Source organism: Pan troglodytes, chromosome 6, assembly GCF_028858775.2.
Source record: "Pan troglodytes isolate AG18354 chromosome 6, NHGRI_mPanTro3-v2.0_pri, whole genome shotgun sequence".
NCBI classification, from domain to species: domain Eukaryota; kingdom Metazoa; phylum Chordata; class Mammalia; order Primates; family Hominidae; genus Pan; species Pan troglodytes.
The window spans coordinates 30,661,231-30,680,420 of record NC_072404.2 but is presented as its reverse complement, the minus strand read 5'-3'; the positions used below and the strand labels follow the sequence as shown (position 1 = coordinate 30,680,420).

Below are 19,190 nucleotides of genomic sequence, written 5' to 3'. Positions count from 1 at the left end.
TTACAAAAGGTATCTCTGATGGGCTTCCAAGGTCCCTCTCCCCATGATCTTCCTCTCCCTGCCTCCTCCCACAGAGGCCTGGCCTCATCTTGTCAATCTGCCTGTTTGGCCACTGAGACCTATTTGGCTGTGGTATCCTAGGCCAAGGCTGTTCTCACCTTCACTAAGGAATTCAGTCTCACCCATATTCACGATTTTGGAAACTTCAGATAAAACCGAATGATCCTTTCTTTCCTTTTTGGCTTGGATTCACAATTGGGGTTTAAGACTTGTTTTTTGAAAATAAAATTTTTAGAACCATATCAGAGTTATCAGAATGGGTATGTCGGTGCTGTATGCACAGTGTTGCCATGTTTTCTCCTTCTGCCTGTGGCTTACAAAGGAAAGAAAAACTAATAAAATAGCACAATTTTCAGGCTGTACTAAGATTCTAGCCTCCCTACCACTGTCATTGGCCAGAATAAAGTGAGTGCTCCAGAGAGATTGTTATATGTGGCTGTATGATCTTAGCTCTTGTGCAGTTTTTCTTAAGTGGTCCTCAAGGATTTTCAAATAACCCATATGCTCTGCGGGGACTGAAAAACAAAGCCAGCATCCCTGTTGGAGATCCAGGTAGAGGATTAGGCAGTACCACATCCTTCTATGCTTTCAGCAGGTCGGTCCTGCAGGCCCTGGTGGATGCAGAAGGCTCAGAGCTTCTTAGAAAAGAGTCAGAAAGACAGACACATAGGCTGAATCTGCGTGCGAGCACCTGTGGAGCTGATCGTGTGAGTGTCTGGGAAGACAGTCAGGAGAACTTGTCCCCCTTCCGCAGACAGACCATTGGAGAAGAGTTGGTCATGAAGTGCACAGGAGTATCAGCGTGAAGGAAACAGCTTCCTTTACCTTTCAGCCACTTTCCTCCTAGTTGAGAGGTTGAGATAAGGAATGATCCCTGCCCAGGGAAATATAAAGGAGGCCTGGGGGCATAGTCTCAGGTTTGCTTTTCATCTCACATTTACCCATTCCCAGAGCCATGGTCCTTAAGCCCTTATGCAGGTAAGTGAGGCTTACTCATTTCTTTTTTGAAATAAATTGCCTTAGTCCTGAAGAATGAATAGAACAATCAATACCCATATTGGAAAAGAGTAAAATTAATCTTTCACAAAGTCCTACTTCCCAGCACACAGCACACTTTCTTTATTTCTTTCTTTCTTTTTTTTTTTTTTTGTGAGACAGGGTCTCACTCTCACCCAGGCCGCAATCTCAGCTCACTGCAACATCTGTCAGCCTCCCAGGTTCAAGCAATTCTCCCACCTCAGCCTCCCAAGTAGCTGGGACTACAGGTGTGTGCCACCATGCCCAACTAATTTTTGCATTTTTTGGTAGAGATGGGGTTTCACCATGTTGGCCAGGCTGTTCTCAAACTCCTGACCTCAAGTAATCTGCCCGCCTCCACCTCCCAAAGTGCTGGAATTACAGGTGTGAGCCACCTTGCCCGGCCTCCAGCACACTTTCTAAAATCTGATTCAATGGGTATGATAATTAAGTAACATTGAAATATGTCCAATCATAAGGGGTGGGGCCAGCATATTCTTCAAAGCAGATAGAAGCCTGGATTCCTTAGGAAGGGATTTGGCCAAAGAGACTCCAGACAGTTGGGGAGGAGGAGGAGATGCTGTGGAACCACTGGTCTTATCAGAAGCCGACAGTGTCTGTGACTTCCCTCTCTGTTGCACTTACCAACCCTCCCTCCATGTCTGCAATGAGAAAAGAAAAAGAGCATCATTTCCAGAGCCCAGGTTTGTCATCTCCCAGGCATCTCAGAACCAGTATCCTCTTGGAGAGCATTCAAGGAAAAAGTCCAGAAAGTGCGCTGTCAGACCACGTCACTAAGAGTTTCATCAAGCTCTTAGAGATCGCTCCTGCAGGGCCCACTGCTGTGCTTTTCTGAAACATCCATTTATTAACAGAGCCCCACTATTTTAACATGTTCCAGGCCCTAGCACAAAACACAGATCTTAAAGAACGCTTACGCAGAATCCATGCCGAGTCTCTGCTCCTCGACTCCCCCGCTGTCGCCAAGTCGGGTGACAATCTGGCAGAGGTGGGTAGGTTTCTCGTCTGGTAATGTCTCCCCAGCTGCCGCCCGCTCCCGTGATACCATCTGTCCCGTTGCACGACCTCCCTGCTTCCCCTCATGGGTGCTGTCCACCTCTCTGCCCTCCTCCTCTGGGTGCTGGCCACAGCTAGGTCATGGACTGGGGTCTCGGGCTCAAACGCTTTCTTGAGCGTATGCTGCTAATTGCATTTTTAAACTGCTCCCTTCCCCTGAACTCTCTTTTTTTTTATATTTCTGTTTCGCTCCTAAATGTCACCCCTTTCACTAAGTGGTACTGGAGTGGGAACTATAGAGAGATAAACATTTTCTCTTGTTACTACTGAAGAAACCTACGTTTCTCTGACCTGCAGTATCTTGGTTCCCTGCCAGCCTCCTTCCCCTCTAACCCTTTCTCTGTGGCTGTTCCCTTCTCCCTTTTCTGTGATTTTCTTTTTCTTTCATAGAATGCGGCTGTACACTCTGAGGGAAAAAAAATACTTCATTACAATTAAAGTGTCTCTTGGTCAGTTAAAAGTATGTTAAAAAAAGTCTTTCTTCAAGACTAGGGATGTTTATCCAAAATAGTCTTTGCATGTTTAAAATGAGAAATTTCAGAAAAGTACAAGTAGGTTACTCAAAAAATAAGTAGGAAAGAGTAATGAAAGTAAAAACTGTTTTTAAGCTATTTTTTATATTAAATGCCTGCTTCAGATATGCTAAATTTTTATTAACAAATGAATTAGACTGAGTACACTTAAAATAAAAAATGTAAGGCAGGTAATAGACAAGAGGTGTGTGTTTATGTAAGTTTTTAAAAGAAGTTTGTAATGTTTAATCATAGTGTTTCATCCTTCTTTTTCTGTCCTCAGAGAAAACAAACCCCTCACACACCTTCACTCCTTGGGAAGCCATTGTGCGGGGTGGTGAGGCGAGTTGAGGCTGAAGTCAGTCAGTACATGGACTGTAGAGCTCCGGGCACCGAACCCATTTGGAGACAAGATGGTGCCATGTGTGGACAGGCCCATCCACTCCCATGAGCCTCACCCTTTGTCTGGCAGAAGCTTGTGGGTCTCTTACTACTTCTGAGGCACATGCTAGTGGTTAAGTATGACATTCTTTTATAGAAGCGCTACCCACAAGAGGTCACTTTTCAGTTATGTTAGCCCAGACCTAAACTGTCACCTGCAGCATTGAGCACCTAAACATTACTTACGGCGCCTTGACCTTAGGCCTGGGCAGGCCCTCTTTTGAGTCTGCACATTGGCTAAAAACAGGACCCAGTCATGGCCAGGATCAGCCATTACTGACCAGCTGCCATGTACTATGGTATTATCTGGAGTTTGTGCATGTTTTCAGACAGTATTTACCTTTTAAATAGTATTATCACAATTTACTTATTTAACAGGTAGTTAAATACCTAACGTTCATTTATGCTTTTATGAATTTATGCTTGGCATGTCTACTTGGAACTATTTGTGTTTTGGAAAGGAAACCAAAATCACAAGTCTTTTAAAATACATGTTTTTAAACTATATATTTAAAATGCATATTTTAAACTGATCTTAAAAGTAGCATACCTGAAAGCTGAAATGCTATATGCTGTCCTTGAGAGGTAACAATAACATCCTTCAAATGCACACCTTCCAAAACAGCCTTCTTGAGTCTTGAATCAGTGATGCAGTTGTCACCTTATCTATTTCCTCTTTCAGAAATTTTCTGTTTCCCTTATTTTATCCCTTTTATCATGGAGTGACTCAGGCTTACTTTCCCAGCAAAGGTAAAGTTATTGCTGCCTTCAGGACATAAGTAGGAAAGTAAGTGAAAATGGCCTCCCAGACTGAAAACTTGACTCCAGTTAATTTTTTTTCGGTAACTCCCGGTTACCTCTGGTACTCTATTGGGAAATGACAGTCTTCACCAATGGGGTCAGCCCAAGGCGCTCTCCTTTTAGAACTCTCACTTTCTTTGCTCACTTCGTTTCCTTTTCTTTCTTTCTTTCTTTCTTTCTTTCTTTTTTTTTTTTTTGAGACAGAGTCTCGCTCTGTCGCCCAGGCTGGAGTGCAGTGGCACCTTTTCGGCTCACTGCAAGCTCCGCCTCCCGGGTTCACGCCATTCTCCTGCCTCAGCCTTCCCAGCAGCTGGGGCTACAGGCGCCTGCCACCATGCCCGGCTAATTTTTGTATTTTTAGTAGAGACAGGGTTTCACCGTGTTAGCCAGGATGGTCTCGATCTCCTGACCTTGTGATCCACCCACCTCGGCCTCCCAAAGTGCTGGGATTAAAGGCATGAGCCACCGCGCCTGGCGTCGTTACCTTTTCTTTAGCCACACGTATTACCCATCTTTGGTGTTGGGCCTGGCTAATTGAATTCTAAAATGCCCACCTTTTTTAATATCAGAAATTACCCCCACAGCCTACCAAGTTCTCTTGTTTTATATTCCTGAATGTGAAGATTTAATATTATCAAGTTATCAGTTCTTTGATTATTTTAGATTCCAAATGAAAGGGCAAGTGACTTTGGGAGGTAACACCATACTACATCCAATGTCCATTTAAGAGACTAAAAAAGGCCAAAACTTTTAAAGAAAAGTCTGAAAGAGAAGGGAACTTAATTCTTTTAATGTCTGTTTGCTATGTCGGCATGCATTTGAATACATTACCTCACAAAATCCTAACCATGACTCTATGAAGTAGGTGGTGATAGTTTCATTTGAGAAACAAGAGAACTAAAGCTCCGAGAGGTTAAATAACTTCCTCCAGACATACAGCTTGTAATAGACAGCTGAGATTTAAATTCACATCTAACGAGGCCAAAGCAATCCTTTTCTCAATAGTATACACTGCTATATAATGAAGAACGGTATGCCAAGCCAGAAAATAAAACACTCATTCAAGCTCCAGCAGTTAAAATAAGGGATGATGGGTAAGAATGGGACAGAATAACTCTCTCAAGCATAGATGTTATTTTGTATATAAAAGAAATAAAGATTATGGTTCAAAAAGGCATCAAAAGCCAATGGGAAAGGAGTGGATTATTCAATAAATTAGGTTGGCACAGCTCAAAGAAATTTATTACATTATTATAATTAATTACCATTATTTTGGAGACAGTCTTACTATGCTGCCCAGCCTGACCTTGAACTCTTGGGCTCAAGCCATCCTTCTGCTTTGGCCTCTCAAGTAGCTGGGATTATAGGCACTCACCACCCACCATGCCCTGCTGAAAGCAATTTAAAAAGAAGTTTAAATCTTCTCATTGCATGTTAAATGAATCAAAAGCAAATTCAAGTTAAATATAAAAGTTCAAACTGAAAAATATTAATGTAAATATTTATCAAACTGCTAGAGTAGGGAAGATTTTCTAAATTGGGTTGCAATAGAAAAAAATTGCAAAAGGAATGTTGATTAGATCTATTTTTTTTTTTAGGAAAAAGTGATGTGTGTCAAAACAATGAGGCAAATAATAGACTGGGAAAAATATTTTCAGTGAAATTGACAGACTGAGATAATGCTAAATCAATGATAATGTTTTTCATATGTAACCAATAAACAAATAATATCAAGTAACTTAAAACTTTAACAAGTAAATGGAAAAAGGCCATAATTCACACACACACACACACACACACACACACACACACACACACACACACACAAATACAGATAGGTATGGGTTTTCTTTTCTTTTTTTTTTTTTTTACTTATTTTGCAATATTTGTAAATTCACAGGAAAGTACAAAGAAATGCAGAGGGAGGTCCCATGCAGCCTTCATCCAGCCTCTCCCTAGAATAACATCTCTACAAGCTTGTTTTTTAAAAAGGAAAAACTATTCAGCCTAATGAAAATTAAAACAATTAGATTAGCTCAAAAGTTTTCTAAATTATGGTATGCAGTACCCTTAATATAGAAAAAACAGAGGTTTCCTTACTTGTTGGTGTAATTAGGTAATATATATTTTGCCTTGCCTTGAAGGTTATTAATAATTCTTCCAAAAATTGATTGTAAGAAATAACATGATACAAGCAAAGACGTATTTACAAACATACTAAACCATTTTCGCAAATCTGTAAACATTCTTAATTTTATTATTACTCTGTGACACTATATAATAAAATATTTATCAATTACAGTTCATTGTCTCAAAGAATTTTGAATGGTCTGGGAAAATATTAACAATATAATGGTTAGTGAATGGAGCAGACAATATGTAGACTGTTTATCCCAGTTTTTCAAAATAAAATTTGTACACAGATATTTTAATATGAAAATACCAGCAAGTTAATAGGGGCCACGTCCACTTCCACATTCATATCGACTTCAATGGGACTTGAAGTGATATTTATTTAATTTGCTTTTTTAAAATTTTCTATTTTGAATACCTATTTTTATTTTCAGAATACAGTTTAATTTTGAAAAAAAAAACTATCTTGCAATGTTATTTGGGCGAACTTTATAAAATTACATACATAGAGATATGAAAATAGCATGATTACAATTACTGCACAAGAAATGTGTCAGAATGCTTGTAGTGGTTGTTATAGTGTGAGCTATGAATGTTCCTTTCCCTCCCTTTTCTCTGTTTATTTAACTTAGGAGTGTCCAATCTTTTGGCTTCTCTAGGCCACATTGGAAGAAGAATTGTTGTGGGCTACACATAAGATACACTAACACTAATGATAGCTGATGAGCCAGGAAAAAAAAATCACAAAAAAATCTCATAATATTTTAACAAAGTTTACAAATTTGTGTTGGGCCACATTCAAAGCCATCCTGGGCCATATGTGGCGCCCGGGCTGTAGGTTGGCCACGCTTGATTTAACTTTTTGTAATGCAAACAATAGATAAACAACCAGTCATGCATTACATACGTGAAAGGAAATTACTGAATTGAACTGACTGGGTTAATATTTTAGCAAATGAGGTCCTGAGTTGTTTAAGGCACCATGCTGTAGACTTGGGGTGCAGCAGTGCTGGTGAGTTTACAGTACATATAAGAAGATGCCAGAAAGGGCTAGGGGCTAGGAATATTATTTTCAGTGTTGGTCAGCCAGGAAATCTTTGGACCCATCAGTCTAGGAGGAGGAAGATACAGAGATGGCAGGAGTGACTAGTAATAAATTAATGAGTAGAACAAGTAAATAAATGATGAGCATCTTTTGTGGCAGGAGCACACGGAAGACACAGGACTATTCTCTTGTTTGAGTGAGTGTTAAAGAAGCTATTCCTTACGATGTTTTCAAGCTCAATAGCTTTATGCCTGGCTCTTTTGAGGAGAGAGACCTTTTCCTTGAAGTTAACAGCTGTGATACTTATAGATTCTAAAGTGATCTCTTTGTTAGGGTAGAGAAGAGGCTTGGTTTTCAGAAGGCTACATGGGTATTAAAATGGGTAGGATTGTTAATACCTTGGGCAGATGCCTTATTTAGGAAAGGGATATCTATTTCAACAGTTTGTAGATACATATTAATAAACTGAAGCAAGCAATTTGTAAAGGGACCACTTGCCTTTTATTAATTACGAAAATCTGCTGTGGCCCTCCTGTCATAGCATCCCCTCCCTATGAGACTGAGGGGTATATCCTGAATTCAGACAATTGCTGGGCAAGATATAATCTGCCTTTTCCCCAAATTATTCTGGATGATGTGGAAGCAACTCCTTTGTTAGCCCAATTAAAAATACGAGTGGTTTTACTACTACCTGTCTACTCTGATTGAAAGAAATCAAATCATCCTGTCCTGAATCTGTTCTTTTTCCTCAAGTGCCACTTCTATGAAGCCCTCCTCAAACAAAATCTCCCTAATCAGAATCAGTCTCTCCACTTTGCCAGCACTTTGTCTATTCCACAGGCCTGGTCTGATGTGTGTTGGATGCGTTCTCTCACCATTCATTCAGTCCACAAACCTTGTCTGGTTCATTGTTATATCCTGCCATGGCCAGCTCAGGACTTAAGTCCTCCCCAGAGGGAAAGTCCAGACCCAGTGGAGTGGAGAATGGAGGGTCATGCGAGATAAGAAAACAATGATGTTCTGTTGTGTTATTTGTACAGAGGCTTATAAAGAGGACTGGGGACTTCCTTTCCTTGCAGTCATTGTGGGTGGAAAGAGACAGACAAAGAGAACTTACATCATTCATCCACGAATAGTAAATGATCTGCCACCAGGGTGCTTCTGGACCAAAACACACTGTGTATTTGTCAAGGGACACCTCAAAAGCAGCATATTGTTCCCTCAGAGAGCATAGGGGCAGAAGAAAGCTATGTTGCTCTGAACCAGCCATGTAAGGACATGAATTCAGTGCAATGCAGAGGAGATTTTAATATAAAAAGAAACATCCAGCAATGGTAGCGAATAAGAGGATATGATTCAGAGAGCACTGGAATTTTTCCCCTTTTAAATGGAACAAAGAGTGACCTGGACAGTTGTTTTTTGCCTTGTGATTTGTTGCATGTGTGTGAGAAGTGATAGTGCCTGTAAGTGAGGTGCCCATATTGGGGGAGAACTTTGTGTTTTGCATGAGGCTCGCATCTCAGTGTTGGAGCTGACTTCTGCTTTGAGTTGCTTATTTGCTTGGGCCTGTGACCTTGTGTATTGTACAACTAAACCATTTATTTTCTTTCTCTTGAGAATGTTTCTAAATGTATACATTTTTGGTTTTGTTCTTCAAATAGGAAAACTCCAGAGATGAAAACCGAGCTCTAGTTCATCAGCTTTCTAATGAAAGTAGACTCTCCATCACTGACTCCCTTTCAGAGTTTTTTGATGCTCAGGAAGTTCTGTTATCTCCAAGCTCTTCAGAAAACGAGGTTTGAGCAATGTTTACAGTAAGGTGCCTCAAAAATCTCTCTTGTTGCTTTGCTGATTAATCTGTTCAGTAAATAATCCATCATCAGAAACACTAAACTCAGTTGCCCTTTTTAGTCATTATATTCTGAGAGTTCTCCCATAACTCATACCCAAAAAGTATAAAATGATACTATATGTGAGAAGAAAAAGTAAAAGTAGAGAGCATTGGATATTTTCTCATTTCTGTAACTTGATGTGTTAAATTTGTTATACTTTTTTTTTTTTTTAAACAAAGCCTCGCTCTGTTGTCCAGGCTGAAGTGCAGTGGTGCAATCTCAGCTCACTGCAACCTCCGGCTCCCAGGTTCAAGTGATTCTCCAGCCTCAGCCTACCAGGTAGCTGGGACTACAGGCACGTGCCACCGTGTCTGGCTAATTTTTGTGTTTTTAGTAGAGACCAGGGTTTCACCATGTTGGCCACGCTGGTCTCAAACTCGTACTCCTGACTTCAGGTGATCCGCCTGCCTCAGCCACCCAAAGTGCTGGGATTACAGGTGTGAGCCACTGTGCCTGGCCTCTTTTTTTTTTTTTTTTTTTTTTTTTTTTTGAGACATAGTCTCATTCTGTTGGCCAGGCTGGAGTGCAGTGGTGTGATATCTGCTCACTGCAACCTCTGCCTCCCAGGTTCAAGCAATTCTCGTACTTCAGCCTCCCAAGTATCTGGGAATACAGGCGTGCGCCCCACGCCCAGCCAATTTTTGTATTTTTAGTAGAGACGGGCTTCCACATGTTGGCCAGGCTGACCTAGAACTCCTAGCCTCAAGTGATCCACCCGCCTCAGCCTCTCAAAGTGCTATACTTCTTTTCAAGTACAGGTTAATAATTTTGACTTCTACCTATTTAATAATGTGTCTACTATAGAGAAGGAAATTAGCATCCTGTATATTTTTTAATCATGGAATTTGACCTATATTGATTTATAATATATAATTATTATATTTTCATGATAATATGGTTATTGTAATATTGGTTTATAGCATTATTTGTTTTAAATTGATGCATAAAAATTATCCTTTCCTGAATAAGAGTTATTATAGTTAACAGTGTGTACTAATAATGTTACCCCTTAAATACAGACTTAGTCATTTTGTTTATATATTAATTCCCATAGAAGATACTTTTTACACAAATAGCTCAAAGACAAATTGTAACTTCTTCTACTCAAACACTAATAAATTCTTAAAATGCAGTCAGAATTAATAAGAATCTTTATAATAACAGTCTTGAGCTTGCTTGCTGTTTTCCTTGTGAGAACTAATTCAGAATGTGTAAGAATTTTAAGAACAGGTGTTTGTTGTGAACACCTCCTTGGCAGATTGGTATATGGACCTTTATGAAAACAGTACCCAAGAGTATTTGTAGTGTGAGACTCAACATGTTTGATCATTTAGAGTAAGGGTTTTATGAAAATCTGGCTCTTGTTTATTCTAACTCTAATGAATGTTATTTCTTCTTTCCCATAGATTTCTGATGATGACTCATATGTCAGTGACATAAGTGATAATCTTTCCTTAGATAATCTCAGTAATGATTTAGATAATGAGAGACAGACCTTGGGTAAGATTTACATTATTTAATCTCTGAAAAGTTTGGATTTTCATACAATACTAATAAGTTGTATAGTTGACTCTTGAACAATATGGGGGTTCAAGGTGCTGATACCCCATGCAGATGAAAATCCATGTATAACTTTTGACTCCCCAAAGATGTAACTACTAACATTCGATTAACACATATTTTGTGTGTTATGTGTATTTGAGGCTGTAATCTTACAATAAAGTAAGCTAGAGGAAAGAAAATTTTATTAAAAAAATCATTAGAACAGAAAACATATTTACAATTCATTAAGGGGATCATCATAAAGGTCATCATCCTGGTCATCTTCATGTTGAGTAGGCTGAGGAGGAGGAAGAAGAGAAGGGGTTGGTCTTGCTATCTCAAGGGTAGCAGAGGCGGAAGAAAACCTGCATACAAGTGGACTGATGCAGTTCAAACCTGTGTTGTCCAAGGGTGAACTGTGTAGAGGACCCGCTACAAGCAAAGAGCTCTAGCAAGTACTTTGTAAGAAAACTAAGAGATGGATCCCACCCCCTAGGATTTTATAATCTAGCACCCACATGTGAAAGATGTGTTAATTCAAATAAATTTGTCTGCTTATGCAAATTTTTATTTTTATAAAGTGAGTGTATGCCAATTATAGGAATATAAAAAATGTAACAGATATCCTTTTTTTTTTTTTTTTTTTTTTTTTTGAGATGGAGTCTCTCTCTGTCCCCAGGCTGGAGTACAATGGTGCAGTCTTAGCTCACTGCAGCCTTTGCCTCCCGGGTTAAAGCGATTCTCCTGCCTTAGCCTCTGGAGTAACTGGAGAATACAGGCACGCACCACCATGCCCAGCTAAGTTTTGTATTTTTCGGTGGAGATGAGGTTTCACCATGTTACCCAGGCTAGTCTCGAACTCCTGACGTCAAGTGATCTACCTGCCTCTGCCTCCCAGAGTGCTGGGATTACAGGCGTGAGCCACCGTGCCTGGGCCAGATATCCCTTTTGCACTCTAATGTTCTCTCTGAGGACATGTTAGAATATGGCTTTTTGCCCTGAGATATCAGGGGGTTTTTATAATTTAGGAATGTGATAGGACTTATATAATAAAAGATATGATCCAAGTGGTCATTTAGCTTCAGAGTCTTCAGAACATCACATTTTAAAGTAACAAATGGCTACCTCTTGGACGGACCCATCAGGGTATCCTAAGATGACCCTTTATTACTGGTTGATCCCAAGATGGGAAATGATGGGCAGGAAAGATATTTCATAATGCTAGTTCAAACTGTGGAATATCTGGAGTGTCTGGCTAGCCCCCCAAACAGCTCTGATTTAGGACTTCAGTAAGCAGACTGGCCTGTTTAGGAAGGTGCCCTTAAAAAGAATCTGCCCACCTGAACAGTTCTCTGCATGGGTCCTTGTAGCATCAAGCACTTATCAGTCTTGGTACTCAGTTTGCCTTGGAGTCTCTAGGTTTGTCTGCACTATGCATTGGATACTCAAAGCACCACCTATTTGCATATCTTCACAAAGGAGAGGGACCATGCCAGGCACCTTTTTGGTATTTCAGTGTTCCTCAGCTCAGTGTGTATGTGTGAACAGATGAATTGTTATCTGAATGGTTAAAGAGCCACCTTTTGGGGGACCGCAGTATAGGGGAAGAAAGCAGGTAATTTTACCATGCTTTGAAAGAGTATCCTTTCAGTATCACACCTGCTAGAAGTGAGATGCTCATCGTGGTTGGTATTTTGTTTGAAATGTTTCTTGGGAGATGAACCCCTTAGTGGAAAGGTCTAAGAACCAGTGGGTTTGAAGAAGAAGGCCAAAAACACTGGAGCAAGTTTGTGCTGCTTATTTTTCTAGAAAAACGAGGAGGCAAGTTGAAAGAGAAATGAAGAAACATCACTCCCTTGGCAAACAGCATGCACACTAAAGTGGTGCTCCCACTGTAGATGAGGAGGATTGACAAATGTGGAAGTCCTCCATTTCTTTGAGTCTATAGAGAGGGAGCCATAGGAAGCACAAAGTTAATGGAATGTTCAGAGGTCAAAGGTCAAGAGAGGACATGGTTCAGAACCTAAGACCACAGCGGTGCTGTGTTGACACCAGCCAGGAAAAGCTTAGAGGTTAGAGCTGGTTCTGTCATACTTTACAGCCATGTTGCGAGAATGCTAACTGACATTGCCCTTTTTTGTGTGTGAAGACAGGGTCTCACTCTGTTGCCCAGGCTGGAGTGCAGTGGTGCGATCTCGGTTTACTGCAACCTCTGTCTCCTGGGTTCAAGCAATTCTCATGCCTCAGCCTCCCAAGTAGCTAGGATTACAGGCACGCACCATCATGCCCAGCTAATTTTTTGTATTTTAATAGAAACAGGGTTTCACCATGTTGGCCAGGCTGGTCTTGAACTCCTGGCCTCAAGTAACCTGCCCCCCTCAGCCTCCGAAATTGCTGGGATTATAGGCATGAGCCACCTTGCCTGGTCTACGTTGCCTTTCTTGAACAAACACTGGGCAAAACCCAGTTTTCTTCTTTGTCAGTGTTTGAATACTAGAAATGTGTGTCCCCTAGTTCTTTACAGACATTCCCAGGGGTTGGGGGAGATTATATTTCTAAGCATCAATACTCTACTGAAAAGATTGGATACAGAAATAACCTTTACATTTCATATCATCATTTTGCCTATGTTAGGACCAAGGTCTTGCTACACTGTTATTCTTTGAGTTTATAGTAAACATGAGGTTTTTAGAGTGTTTCCTATTAATTTCTTCCCCACAATGTTGCTGGGCACATATTAGGACCTGTCTCTATGCTGGGTACTTGGGGGAAGTTAAGTGTTTAAGAATACGGATTAAGGGACCAGACTTCCTTGGTTAGCCCCAGCTCTGCCACTCAGTTGGTTGTGTGTTCTAGGACCAGATACTTACTTCCTCTATGCCTCATTTTCTTCATCTGTGAAATGGGGATAATAATACTGTTTACCACAAGTGGTAGTTACATAGGATAAGTAGGAATAATGCATGTGAACTGCTTAGAAGACTGCCTGTCACAGAATAAAATGCAAGATATGTGTTAGCTGTTAGTAGTATTGGTGGTGATGATGGCGGTGGAGTAGCACTCTTTCAAAATTCAGATTAGTGTAATCAAAGAAAATTTTTTGAGACTACATGAAAAATTGTTTCCAAAAATGACTACAGGCAAGGCACAGTGGCTCACACCTGTAATCCCAACACTTTGGGAGGCTGAGGCAGGAGGATTGCTTTAGGCCAAGAGTTTGAGACCAGCCTGCACAACATAGCAAGATCCTGTCTCTAAAAAAAGATACAAAAACTAGCCAGGTGTGGTGTAGCATGTCTGTAGTCTGAGCTACTCAGGAGACTGAGGTGGAGCAATTGTTTAGGCCCGGGAGTTCGAGGTTACAGTGAGCTATGATCATACCACTGCACTCTAGCCTGAGTGACCCTGTTGAGAAAGACCCTATCTCAATATTTAATTAATTAATTTTAAAACTGCCATTTGCAGCTACTTACCTATGTTGTATTTACCCATATTAAGCAACTAAAACAGGCTGGGCGTGGTGGCTCACACCTGTAATTCCAGGACTTTGGGAGGCTGAGGTGGGTGGATCACTTGAGCTCAGGAATTTGAGATCAGCTTTGGCAACATAGTAAAATCTCATCTCTACAAAAATACAAAAAATTAGCCAGGCATGTTGGTGTGCGTCTGTGGTCCCAGCTACTTGGGAGGCTGAGGCAGGAAGATTGCTTGAGCCAGTGAGGCAGAGGCTGCAGTGACTCAAGATTATGCCACTATACTCCAGCCTGGGCAACAGACCAAGACCCTGTCTCAAAAAAAATTAATTTTAAAAAAGCAAAACAAATTCAGAAGTTAATTGGATGATTAGATTAACATGAGATGCACAGTGTGGCCCTGTTTTCATGTGTTTCTGTTCATCAGAGCAGCCCCTTTATCAGTGATTGGCTTTATAATAAGTAAATGTTAAATATATATGCTTAATAAAATATATATCAATAAAGTATGTTTATTGATATATAAATAAAAATAATATGCAAGAGATTTCATTTGAAAACAGGCACAGTGGAGGATAGGAATTTCAGAGCATGAAACGAAGGAAAAGATTGATAGATTGGCATACCTAAAATATGTTTCATTCATCAAAATACTCCATGGGCCAAATTTAAAGGTAAATACCAAGTGGGGATTGAATTGTAAAACAAATATAAAACAAGAGAGTATGGTGTTAATACATAAATAGGAAGGCAGACAATTCAGCAAAGAAGAAGTGCTCATGAAAGCACTCCAAACCACACAGGAAATCTTTTAAATGTAAGCTAAAACAAGGTGGTTACACTGTCCACCTGACAATTTGACAGAAATTAAAAATGAAAATGACAAGCCTGAAGAGGCCTCAGGAGATGGATGTTCACATCTGCTGCCGATAAATGGGGAAGTTGGGGGCAGCCTTTTTGAAAAGCAGTCTGATCATGTGAATCAGAAGTCTAACAACATTCAGAGTTGTTGACATAGTAATCCCGCTTCTTCATATCCTAAGAAAATAAAGATATAGGCAAAAAATATTTTACAGTCTTTAAAAATGATTTATTAAAAAAACTCTTAGGTTCAGGGGTACACGTGCAGGTTTGTTCTATAGGTAAATTGCATGTCACGGTGGTTGCTGTACAGATTATTTCATCACCAAGGTAATAAGCATAGCACCAAATAGGTAGGTTTTTGATCCTCACCCACTACCCACCCTCCACCCACCCTCCACATTCCAGTAGGCCCTGGTGTCTATGGTTCCCTTCTTTATGTTCATGTGAACTAACGTTTAGTACCCCTTTACAAGTGAGAACATGCATTTGGTTTTCTCTTCCTGTGTTAGTTTGCTTAGTTAACGGCCTCCAGCTCCATCTATGTTGCTGCAAAGGCTATGATCCCATCCTTTTTTATGGCTGCACAGTATTCCATGGTGTATATGTACCACATTTTCTTTATCTAGTCTACTGTTGATGGGCATTTAAATTGATTCCATGTCTTTGCTGTTGGGAATAGTGCTGTGATAAACATACACGTGCATGTGTCTTTATGGTAGAACAATATATATTCCTTTGGGTATATAGTCAGTAATGGGATTGCTGAGTTGAATGGCAGTTCTGTTTTAAGTTCTTTGAGAAATTGCCAAACTGCTTTCCACAATGGCTGAGCTAATTACATTCCCGCCAGTAGTGTATAAGTATTCCCTTTTCTCTGCAGCCTCACCAGCATGTTATTTTTTGACTTTTTAGTAATTGCTATTCTGATTGGTATGAGATGATATCTCATTGTGGTTTTGATTTGCATTTCTCTAATGATTAGTGATATTGAGCAAAAACTGATGTTTCAGAAAAATTTTAAATAATATGGAAAAATACTCTGTTAGCTGAACAAGCAGAATATAAAATATGTATACAGTATGAACAACACAAATGGAGAAAACACGAAATGAAGATACTCTAATATATAAATGGCTGCTATTTTGGGGTGGTGGAGCAATGAAATGACCATTATTTCCTTTATAGTTTTCCTGTAATAAACACAATTGTTTTACCAGAATTTAAAGTGATTTTTTAAAAAGTTTACAAGTTTTTATAAACAATAAGCAACTATAGGCATAGAAATCCAATTTCCAGTTTTATTCTAAGTGTGTATGAGCTATGAGGAACTAGGTTTTGAGGAGCAATTCAAGGTCTTCCCTGTGAATAAAGTCGATGGGTTTTAGTGTGTGTCATTTTTGGTATTTAATTGCTCAGAATTCTTTTGCCGATTTTCTGACTTCCAGCCATACTCTGAACAACTGAGTTTAATAGTAACATTGACTACTTGCTACATAAGGTTTTATTCGTGGATTAAAAATAATAGAATAAAATGAAAAGCTTTATAGAGACAACCAGGCCTCTTTCCTTTTCAGGGCCTGTCCTTGATAGTGGTCGGGAAGCGAAGTCTCGGAGAAGAACGTGCCTGCCGGCGCCCTGCCCAAGCAGCAGTAACATCAGCCTGTGGAACATCCTGAGGAACAACATCGGGAAGGACCTGTCCAAGGTGGCCATGCCGGTGGAGCTGAACGAGCCCCTGAACACGCTGCAGAGGCTCTGCGAGGAGCTGGAGTACAGCGAGCTCCTGGACAAGGCCGCGCAGATTCCCAGCCCCCTGGAAAGGATGGTGAGGAGTCAGCCTTCCCTTGCCACTGTCCAGCCTCGGTCCCCAAGCCACAAGGCCATTCACGGGGCCCATCAGAGAGACAGCCCCTGTTCCCTCCGGTTTCATTTTGATTGTTCCTTAAACAGGTTCATTACTCAGAGCTGTCTGGCTTCCTCCGCCTGGCTGTTTCCAGTCACCTTGTGAGGATTTGGAGACGGGGTTGGGGTGCTTCTCCGTGGCACTTGGTGCCTGGGGCAGTTCTGTTCTGTGGGTTTGTGCTTCCTCTTTCTCCAGAAGCCTTCTGGCTGATTGTTGCGATGTGCCCGGCTGGAAAACATGTCTTTAGGGCTGTCTGCATGTTTATTTTTACTTCCCTGGGTGGACAGAATTTAATTTCTCGAGCTGTTTTTCTCATCCAGGGTAAGTTTCCCCTGAGAATGTTTGTGTTTATTTCTGGAATTGTCCCATCAGCTCCTAGGTTTTTGGAAAATAAAGTTCACAAGAGGAGGTTTTCACATCAGAAATATTCTTTTTTTCTCTCTCCCTCTTATTTTATAGAGTACTTAAAAAAAATCATGGAAAAGCCTTCTCTTCCCTACTGGGCATCAGCTCCAGTCACAGCATGCTGGCTTTTAAAAGGGCTTCCAAGTATTTCTCATCTTTCCCCCATCTCATGGGTAGGGAGATTGGGAAGGGAGTACCCAAAGGGCAAGACTCTGGGCAGATCAGCCCTCTCTATGACTGTGACTAACTTTGTTCTTGAACGTGGGTGTCTGTACCGCTTTTTGCTTCCTCATATTCAGTGACCTTAGAGCAGTAAGGTCATTGTCTCTATGGGATGCTGGGACAGCAGTGTCCCCCAAATGCAGAGTCTCTCTCCTGGGCATTTGCCAATTGGCTACATTGGAATTGGAGTGCCCCCTCGGCTTCACAGACCTAGCCCTGCCGACACTCCCCATTGATAGAGAATGCTGTTATTTTCTACATTCTAAGCATTCTGCAGTTCTAGCGCTCATTAAAACATCATTACTTCAATGATTTGAAGATTAAGGGGGAATCTTAACTGCTGTCTGAGAGGGATATCCCATAGTCATTCTGCCCAGTCTCCAGGGCCTCCCCTATCAAAGAGACTTTCTCTTTTTTTGAGTCAGGGTCTTTGCCACCCAGGCTGGAGTGCAGTGGTGCAGTCCTACCTCACTGCAACCTCGAACTCCTAGGCTCAAGCAACCCTCCTGCCCTGGCCTCCCAAAGTGCTGGGATCACAGGTGTGAGTCACTGTACCTGGCCCAAGAGAGTTTCTTTCTTGTTACTGATAATCAGGGTAGGAGACAAAAACAAGCTGTATTTTTTAAACTCTTCTTTGTTACTTGTCCCCAGATAATTTTTGCTGAATAAAAGGTAGGCAAATCTTCTAGAAATAGCTTCTAAGCAAGTGTTAAAAGTCAGCATTTGTGGACAGCTCTTTTCTGTAAAGGAAATGATTGGCTTTGAGGATGAAAGTTTCTTAAAGATGTTTCATGCTGTGACAATTTAGAGACCCTTAGGATATTCAGCTGATTGATCAGTGTAATTGACCTTGAGCAGAGGTTTGAGGAGAGGCTTCTCATCCCCAACATAACCACTAAGCAGGAGTCTTATCTCATGGGTTTTGTTTACTGTCCTGCACGTCTGCTTATGCCCCTGCCTGGACTCTCCCTCATGCCACCAACCCACAGGGAGAGTGCTTCCTTCTTTCTGCCTCCCCTTCGCTCTGTCTTCCCCACAACATCATGAATGGCACTAGGTTCTTTCATCGGTTGTGTTCTATTTTACATGGTGAAGGTGATTAAGGGTTGATTCAGCATTCCATACACAGTGTGGCTGTACTGTTTCACAGGTCACCAATGTGGAGAAGCAGGGAGAGGAACAGACACCCAGGTTTCAAGAACACAGGCAGTCACAAGTAGGACTGACTTGAGTGCAGTTGATTTTTTCTTCTTCTTTTTTTTTTTTTTTGAGACGGAGTCTCTCTCTGTCGCCCAGGCTGGAGTGCAGTGGCACAATCTCGGCTCACTGCAACCTCCACCTCCCAGATTCAAGTGATTCTCCTACTTCAGCCTCCTGAGTAGCTGGGATTACAGGCGTGCGCCACCACATCCGGCTAATGTTTGTATTTTTAGTAGAGATGGGGTTTCACCATGTTGATCAGGCTGGTCTCGAACTCCTGACCTTGTGATCTGCCCACCTCGGCCTCCCAAAGTGCTGGGATTACAGGTGTAAGCTACCGCGCCTGGCCCTTCTTTTTTTTTTTTTTTTTTTTTTTTGAGACAGGGTCTTGCTCTGTCACCCAGGCTGGAGTGCAGTGGTGCAATCACGGCTCATTGCAGCCTCGACGTCCTGGGCTCAATTATTCCTCCCACTTCTGCCTCCCAAGCAGCTGGGACCACAAGCATGTGCCACCACACCCAGCTACGTCTTTTGTATTTTTTTTGTAGAGAAGAGGTTTCGCCATGTTGTCCAGACTGGTCTTGAACTCCTGGGCTCAAGCAG

The 19,190-nt window shown here is 41.1% G+C and overlaps 1 protein-coding gene across 17 annotated transcripts in view; it reads left to right on the top strand.

Moving 5' to 3' along the window:
* Positions 1-19,190, top strand: part of OSBPL3 (oxysterol binding protein like 3) — a 181,641-nt gene that overhangs the window by 130,440 nt on the left and 32,011 nt on the right. For 9 of the 17 annotated variants that reach the window (XR_010158816.1, XR_010158815.1, XR_010158817.1 and 6 more), the window contains 4 exons: positions 1,979-2,086; positions 8,748-8,882; positions 10,385-10,478; positions 16,432-16,682. Coding sequence is in view for 12 of the 17 variants with exons in the window: in XM_001160139.7 (XP_001160139.4) it covers positions 1,979-2,086; positions 8,748-8,882; positions 10,385-10,478; positions 16,432-16,682 (588 nt within the window). In the remaining 5 variants the exon portion in view is untranslated. The remainder of the gene's footprint in view (positions 1-1,978; positions 2,087-8,747; positions 8,883-10,384; positions 10,479-16,431; positions 16,683-19,190) is intronic. The other 8 variants (XR_010158819.1, XR_010158818.1, XM_001160009.7 and 5 more) reach the window with 2 other exon arrangements.